The 8,705-nt window shown below is 45.7% G+C and overlaps 1 protein-coding gene across 4 annotated transcripts in view; it reads right to left on the reverse strand.

The window, feature by feature from the left end:
* Positions 1–4,400, reverse strand: part of EBF1 (EBF transcription factor 1) — a 465,753-nt gene extending 461,353 nt beyond the window's left edge. For all 4 annotated transcript variants that reach the window (XM_073621181.1, XM_073621179.1, XM_073621180.1 and 1 more), the window contains exons 1-2: positions 3,710–4,400; positions 640–796 (exon numbers count right to left, since the gene is read on the reverse strand). In XM_073621181.1, the coding sequence (XP_073477282.1) occupies positions 640–796; positions 3,710–3,843 (291 nt within the window). In that variant the 5' untranslated portion in view covers positions 3,844–4,400. The remainder of the gene's footprint in view (positions 1–639; positions 797–3,709) is intronic.
* Positions 4,401–8,705: the final 4,305 nt, after the last annotated feature.

Genomic DNA, 8,705 nt, shown 5'->3' on the forward strand with positions numbered 1-8,705 from the left:
GGTATGGTTATTAGAAAGAGGGAATCTTTGCTAAAATAAGCATATGAAGCTCTTAAAGAATTATTATTGATATTGGACAGGTATGGTTATTAAAAAGAGGGAATCTTTGATAAAATAAGCATATGAAGCTCCTAAAGAATTATTATTGATATGGGGCAGGTATGGTTATTAGAAAGAGGGAATCTTTGATAAAATGAGCATATGAAACTCTTAAAATAGGACAGTTATACATTAAATTATAATACATTATAGGATGATTTAATAAATGAAAGGGTTATAAGGAGTAGAAAGGGGACCTTATCTAAAGGAGGGCAAGCATAAGTATAAAAAAATACATCTAGTCCCAGGGCAACAACACTTTGCACTGGAAATGCCCATTTCAGAGTTGACCAAGATCCCTCTAAAAATTGAATTAATTTATTTTATGTAGAATCTCTCTAAAATACTATGGTTTTAAGGCTTATAAAGACCATTTACAATATAATACAAAAACATTGCATTTATACTGTTCTTCATAGGAAGGTTTTAAAAAAATGACGGCTCTTTCCAGACAGCACTTAGAGGGCCAATTTAAGCATCGTGAGCAAATTGTCTCTGGAAACTGGTTGACAAGATTGCCACCTGGGCATCAGCTCTTACCTTCTCTTTTTCCACGAAGCCCACGAAGGCTGTCCTTTCAATTTCCACGGGCTGTCCCTGTCGGTCGTAGAGGGCCAGGACAAAGTGGAAGAAATTGGACTTCCTCAGATTGGAAGGGGGCTGCTTCTCAAAATGTGCCCTTGCCAATCCCACGCCACTGTATACAGAGAGAGGGCATTAGACTTTTGGCAAAGGGGGGGAACCCCAATTTTAATATATACAGGTCTTGTATTAACCCCACATCACCTCCTGCTACCAAAAAAAGTCTACTTCTATTTTTATTACCTGGAGATTTCAATCTAGTTTCTATTGATTTCTATAGACCCTTTAACCTAATCTTTACACGTATTGCTGCTGTGTAATCCTGTACCACGCATTATAAATCCCTTTATTCATAATCTGTCAGGGCAAATCTAATTTTATTTCAGTTCTGTAATAAGTTTGATTCACTTATCAGGAGCAGAGACCTCCACAGTCATTCTTTGACCCCATTTTGCCCCCCTCCTTAATTTTACTGTCTTCTATTTTGTGCCCCACTCCCATTTAATTTACACCCCCAAAGCAAACACAATCCCAAATCATAAAGCATTGCCTTTATCCCAGCTCCTCTCAGTGTTGATTTAAAACCACTACATAAAATACTTCACTGCTGCTTAATCTCACACATATAAACTATGCAGACTAGTCATGGCCTTAATAACTATGGTCCTGAGTTGAAGTACTAGATCAGGATTTTTTTTTTTTTTTTTTTTTTTTACAGTTGACAGTGTGAAATATTTAAGAGTCCTCCAATTGTTTTAGAAGAATATTTATGTCAAATTTAATCCAGCTGTAAAAGTTGAAGAAAATCTCAAAGTTAAAATCCAGCCGAATTGAAGAGGTTAAGCCTGGGCTTAATTCATTCCCATCCAACTCCAAAAAGTTTTATTTGTAGATTGTGGTTTACAGCATTGACTGGAAACACATTTCTGAAACAATGCAGCGAATGCTATCCTCTTAAATCAAGCCCTATGGTGTTACATTCATAAAAAGGACTGCTAATTTCATCCTAAACCCAGCCAGGGCTGGAGAGAGAGAGAAAATGGCCCCTGTCTATTTATATGTCACTATACAAGGGGATCAATCTTATCTCCCTGCCTAGAGTTCAGACACTGCCTCATCGTTTATAAAATATACATTATGCTTGATAAATTATCTGATTTATTAAAGGGAAGGATAGGTTGTCCTCAGTGAAACATAGTTTTAAAACATTTATGTGGCAATTCTGAACTGCTGAAAGGTAATTGGGATTGAAATTTATTAAGATATGAATGGAGGGGAGGGGGGGCAAGGGTCAACTGGAACATAATTAGATGCTATCTCTATACTTAAATATATTGACAGAGATCAGGAGAGAAAGAAGTGGATGGTGGATAGATAGATAGATAGATAGATAGATAGATAGATAGATAGATAGATAGATAGATAGATAGATAGATAGATAGATAGATAGATAGATAGATAGATAGATAGATAGATACAGAGATGGATAGATAGATAGATAGATAGATAGATAGATAGATAGATAGATAGATAGATAGATAGATAGATAGATAGATAGATAGATAGATAGATAGATAGATAGATATCACATTATACTGCTAAATGCCTTGCTTTAATACAATAACACAATATACAAATATTGATAAAAAGATAGATAGAGGATATATAGCAGAAAGATAATTAAGTATATAAATTGAGTGATTAATAATTGATAAATAATTAATAGAGAGACAGACAGATATTGATAGATAGATAGATAGATAGCTAGCTAGCTAGATAGATAGATAGATAGATAGATAGATAGATAGATAGATAGATAGATAGATAGATAGATTTTGATGATTGTTTGCTCCAATGTAGAACTTTTATTCTTGCACGGGAAAGTGCTGAAACTTTGATTCAGGCACTTTACATACTTACTACTATACTCATGTCAACCGCTTTTATCAATCACTAACTAATGCTACCAGTCTTGCCTGTCATAAAAACACAAATACACATTTATGTTTTTTTTTTTCTTAATCTCTACTAGTCATCAAGCCAAAAATAACTAAGCTGATATACAATATTGTTTTTACTAGTTTATTTTAATGATTTATAATTAAACAAATATATATATATATATATATATATATATATATATATATATATATTGTTTTCATTTGTAGTTGTATAATTATACAAAACTCGCCCTAATGATAACTATATAAATATATATATATATATATATATATATATATATATATATATATATATATATATATATTTTTTTTATTTTTTTAACGATACATGCTTGTTCCTGATAACATCTCTATACTTGTATGTGTTTGATTAGTAATGACAGCACGTCGTCCTGATAACAGAATAATGCCCCTGGTAGGATGATGTGAGATGTGGCCGGTAGAGGCAGTACCGTAGAGGTCCCCCCAGCAGTAGTTACCCCCCATTCCCCCCGGGTAGGTGATGATCTGACCCCAGTAGTTGCCCCTCATTCCCTCCAAGGTAGGTGTTGTCCTCACACCCCAGCAGTAGTTGCCCCCCATTCCCCCCAGGTGGGTGATGTCCTCACCCCCCAGCAGTAGTTGCACCCCCCATTCTCCCCAGGTAGGTGATGATCTGACCCCAGTAGTGGCCCCCCATTCCCCCCCAGGTAGGTGATGTCCTCACCCCCCAGCAGTAGTTGCCCCCCAGGTAGGTGATGTCCTCACCCCAAGCAGTAGTTGCCCCCCATTCCCCCCAGGTAGGCGATGTCCTCACCCCAAGCAGTAGTTGCCCCCCATTCCCCCCAGGTAGGTGATGTCCTCACCCCAAGCAGTATTTGCCCCCCATTCCCCCCAGGTAGGTGATGTCCTCACCCCAAGCAGTAGTTGCCCCCCATTCCCCCAGGTAGGTGATGTCCTCACCCCAAGCAGTAGTTGCCCCCCATTCCCCCCAGGTAGGTGATGTCCTCACCCCAAGCAGTAGTTGCCCCCCATTCCCCCCAGGTAGGTGATGTCCTGACCCCCATCACCTATCCGCTGGCTCGTACCTCTGGGCGGCTGTGTTGGCATCCAGTACCCCGGCTCCCTGCATCCAGGTCCGGACAGCGTTCATGCCGCTGCTGAGGGGCTCCTCCTTCATACTGCTCCCACTCCTCTGGATGCTTTCCTGAATCCCAAACATGAACCTTACAGGCTGGTGCTCCCCTTGTCTCGTTGCCTGGCAGTGCCACACTCAGGGGTCACCCCCCGGGACCTCTGTGGGGGGGGGGGGAGGAGTGGGGTGACAATCCTAAACCAGGAGAAGAAGAAGAGGAAGGTTCCGGAGGAGGTCCACAATGCCCGGCTAGAAGAGATCACATCCAGTACACACACGGCAGATGACTGGAGATCACAGGCAGGTTGGGTGAACAATGGGTCGGATTGGAGATGCCAGCTTGGATCCAGCCAATGTCATGTTCCTGGTGTGAGGCAGAGCCAAGAAGTGATGATCCGGTGTCAGTATCCAACAACTAGGACAGTGTGCGGAGCTCCGAGGGAGATGAGCAGTGATTGTACACAGTGCGGGGAGAAGTGCTCCTCTTACCCCGGTGCTGGAGGAGGAGGATGCTGTGCTCTAGCTGCCCCCCTTCCTGCCTGCCTTGGCTCTGTCTCCGCTTCCCTGTGGAATCCACACTAACTATCCCCCAAAGCTACACACGCGCCCACCAACCCCATAGGGAGTTGCATTGCCTTCGCAACCACGCCCCCTTCATTTGCATACCGCTATTATTCCTAAGCCTAGGCAGCCAATTAGGCGCCGCCTTCAGCCACCAGCCCTCCTCGCCGGCACGCCTACTTTCCCTTTTCCTTTTCTGCGGGAGGCTGAGAAAGTTGCCGCTGGCTTGATGCTGGGAGAAGATCGGTGCCTATTGTTATAGGGATGGGAGCATAGGAGCATAGGATCAGAGGGCGGTAGAGGAGAGGACAGGATCAGAGGGAGATCATCCACTGATAGAGGAGAGGACAGGGATAGGATCAGAGGGAAATCATCCACTGATAGAGGAGAGGACAGGGATGTGATAAGAGGGAGATCATCAACTGGTAGAGCAGAGGACAGGGATGGGATCAGAGGGAGATCATCAACTGGTAGAGGAGAGGACAGGGATGAGATAAGAGGGAGATCATCAATTTGTAGAGGCGAGGATATGGATGGCATAATAGGGAGATCATCAACTGGTAGAGCAGAGGACAGGGATGGGATAAGAGGGAGAACATCAACTGATAGAGGTGAGGACAGGGATGGAATCAGAGGGAGATCATCAACTAGCAGAAGAGAGGACATGGATGGGATCACAGGGAGATCATCAACAGGTAAAAGAGAGGACAGGGATAGGATCAGATGGAGCCCATCAACTAGTAGAAGAGAGGACAGGGAGGGGATCAGAGGGAGATCATCAACTGGTAGAAGAGAAGACATGGATAGGATCAAAGTGAGCTCATCAACTGTTAGAGGACAGGGATGGGATCAGAGGAAGATCATCAACTGGTAGAGGAGAGGACAGGGATGGAATCAGAGGAAGCTCCTCAACTGGTAGAGGAGAGGACAGGGATGAGATCAGAGGGAGATCATCAACTGGTAGAGTAGAGGACGGGGATGGGATAAGAGGGAGCTCATCAACTGGTGGAGCAGAGGACAGGGATGGGTTAAGAGGTAGATCAACTGGTAGAGGAGAGGACTGGGATGAGATAAGAGGGAGATCATCAATTTGTAGAGGAGAGGACATGGATGGCATAATAGGGAGATGATCAACTGGTAGAGGAGAGGACAGGGATGGGATAAGAGGGAGATCATCAACTGGTAGAGCAGAGGACAGGGATGGGATAAGAGGGAGATCAACTGGTAGAGGAGAGGACAGGGATGGGATCAGAGGGAGATCATCAATTTGTAGAGGCGAGGACATGGATGGCATAATAGGGAGATCATCAACTGGTAGAGCAGAGGACAGGGATGGGATAAGAGGGAGAACATCAACTGGTAGAGCAGAGGACAGGGATGGGATCAGAGGGAGATCATCAATTGGTAGAGCAGAGGACAGGGATGGGATCAGAGGGAGATCATCAACTGGTAGAGCAGAGGACAGGGATGGGATAAGAGGGAGATCAACTGGTAGAGGAGAGGACAGGGATGGGATCAGAGGGAGATCATCAATTTGTAGAGGCGAGGATATGGATGGCATAATAGGGAGATCATCAACTGGTAGAGCAGAGGACAGGGATGGGATAAGAGGGAGAACATCAACTGATAGAGGAGAGGACAGGGATGGGATCAGAGGGAGATCATCGACTAGAAGAGAGGACAGGGATGGAATCAGAGGGAGATCATCAACTAGCAGAAGAGAGGACATGGATGGGATCACAGGGAGATCATCAACAGGTAAAAGAGAGGACAGGGATAGGATCAGATGGAGCCCATCAACTAGTAGAAGAGAGGACAGGGAGGGGATCAGAGGGAGATCATCAACTGGTAGAAGAGAGGACATGGATAGGATCAAAGTGAGCTCATCAACTGTTAGAGGACAGGGATGGGATCAGAGGAAGATCATCAACTGGTAGAGGAGAGGACAGGGATGGAATCAGAGGAAGCTCCTCAACTGGTAGAGGAGAGGACAGGGATGAGATCAGAGGGAGATCATCAACTGGTAGAGTAGAGGATGGGGATGGGATAAGAGGGAGCTCATCAACTGGTGGAGCAGAGGACAGGGATGGGTTAAGAGGTAGATCAACTGGTAGAGGAGAGGACTGGGATGAGATAAGAGGGAGATCATCAATTTGTAGAGGAGAGGACATGGATGGCATAATAGGGAGATGATCAACTGGTAGAGGAGAGGACAGGGATAAGATAAGAGGGAGATCATCAACTGGTAGAGCAGAGGACAGGGGTGGGATAAGAGGGAGATCAACTGGTAGAGGAGAGGACAGGGATAGGATCAGAGGGAGATCATCAATTTGTAGAGGCGAGGACATGGATGGCATAATAGGGAGATCATCGACTGGTAGAGCAGAGGACAGGGATGGGATCAGAGGGAGATCATCAACTGGTAGAGCAGAGGACAGGGATGGGAACAGAGGGAGCTATGCAACTGGTAGAAGAGAGGACAGGGATGGGATCAGAGGGAGCTCATCAACTGGTAGAAGAGAGGACAGGGATGGGATCAGAGGGAGATTATCAACTGGTAGAAAAGAGGACAAGGATGGAAACAGAGGGGGCTCATTAACTTGTGTAGGAGAGGGCAGGCATGGGATCAGAGGGAGCTCATCGACTGGTAGAAGAGAGGACAGGGATGGGATCAGAGGGGAGCTCATTTACTGGTAGAGGAGAGGACAGGGATGGGATCAGAGGGAGCTCATCAACTGGTAGAAGAGGGGACAGGGAGGGGATCAGATGGAGCACATTAACTGGTAGAGGAGAGGACAGGGATGAGATCAGAGGGAGATCAACAACTGGTAGAGGAGAGGACATGGATGGGATAAGAGGGAGATCATCAACTGGTAGGGCAGAGGACAGGGATGGGATAAGATGGAGATCATTTACTAGAAGAGAGGACAGGGAAGGGATCAGAGGGAGATCATCAACAGGCAGAAGAGAGGACAGGGATAAGATCAGATGGAGTCCATCAACTAGTAAAAGAGTAGACAGGGAGGGGATCAGAGAGAGATCATCAACTGGTAGAAGAGAGGACAGGGATAGGATCAAAGTGAGCTCATCAACTGGTAGAGGACAGGGATGGGATCAGAGGAAGATCATCAACTGGTAGAGGAGAGGACAGGGATGGCATGAGAGGGAGCTCCTCAACTGGTAGAGGAGAGGACAGGGATAAGATCAGAGGGACATCATCAACTGGTAGAGTAAAGCACGGGGATGGGATCAGAGGGAGCTATGCAACTGGTAGAGGAGAGGACAGGGATGGCATCAGAGGGAGCTCCTCAACTGGTAGAGGAGAGGACAGGGATGGGATCAGAGGGAGCTCATCAACTGGTAGAAGAGGGGACAGGGAGGGGATCAGATGGAGCACATTAACTGGTAGAGGAGAGGACAGGGATGAGATCAGAGGGAGATCAACAACTGGTAGAGGAGAGGACATGGATGGGATAAGAGGGAGATCATCAATTGGTAGAGGAGAGGACATGGATGGGATAAGAGGGAGATCATCAACTGGTAGGGCAGAGGACAGGGATGGGATAAGATGGAGATCATTTACCAGAAGAGAGGACAGGGAAGGGATCAGAGGGAGATCATCAACAGGCAGAAGAGAGGACAGGGATAAGATCAGATGGAGTCCATCAACTAGTTGAAGAGTAGACAGGGAGGGGATCAGAGAGAGATCATCAACTGGTAGAAGAGAGGACAGGGATAGGATCAAAGTGAGCTCATCAACTGGTAGAGGACAGGGATGGGATCAGAGGAAAATCATCAACTGGTAGAGGAGAGGACAGGGATGGCATCAGAGGGAGCTCCTCAACTGGTAGAGGAGAGGACAGGGATAAGATCAGAGGGAGATCATCAACTGGTAGAGTAAAGCACGGGGATGGGATCAGAGGGAGCTATGCAACTGGTAGAGGAGAGGACAGGGATGGCATCAGAGGGAGCTCCTCAACTGGTAGAGGAGAGGACAGGGATAAGATCAGAGGGAGATCATCAACTGGTAGAGTAAAGCACGGGGATGGGATCAGAGGCAGCTATGCAACTGGTAAAAGAGAGAAGAGAGGACAGGGATGGGATCAGAAGAAGCTCATCAACTGGTAGAAGAGAGGACAGGGACTGGATCAGAGGGAGATTATAAACTGGTAGGGGAGAGGAAATGGATGGGATCAGAAGGAGATCATCAACTGGTGGAAAAGAGGACAGGGATGGAATCAGAGGGGAGCTCAATAACTGGTAGAGGAGAGGATAGGGATGGGATCAGAGGGAGCTAATTGACTGGTAGAAGAGAGGACAGGGAGGGGATCAGAGGGAGCACATCAACTGGTAGAGGAAAGGACAGGGATGGGATCAGTCAGATCTCA

The sequence above is a fragment of the Aquarana catesbeiana genome, linkage group LG03 (assembly GCF_042186555.1).
Source record: "Aquarana catesbeiana isolate 2022-GZ linkage group LG03, ASM4218655v1, whole genome shotgun sequence".
Classification (NCBI taxonomy): Eukaryota; Metazoa; Chordata; class Amphibia; order Anura; family Ranidae; genus Aquarana; species Aquarana catesbeiana.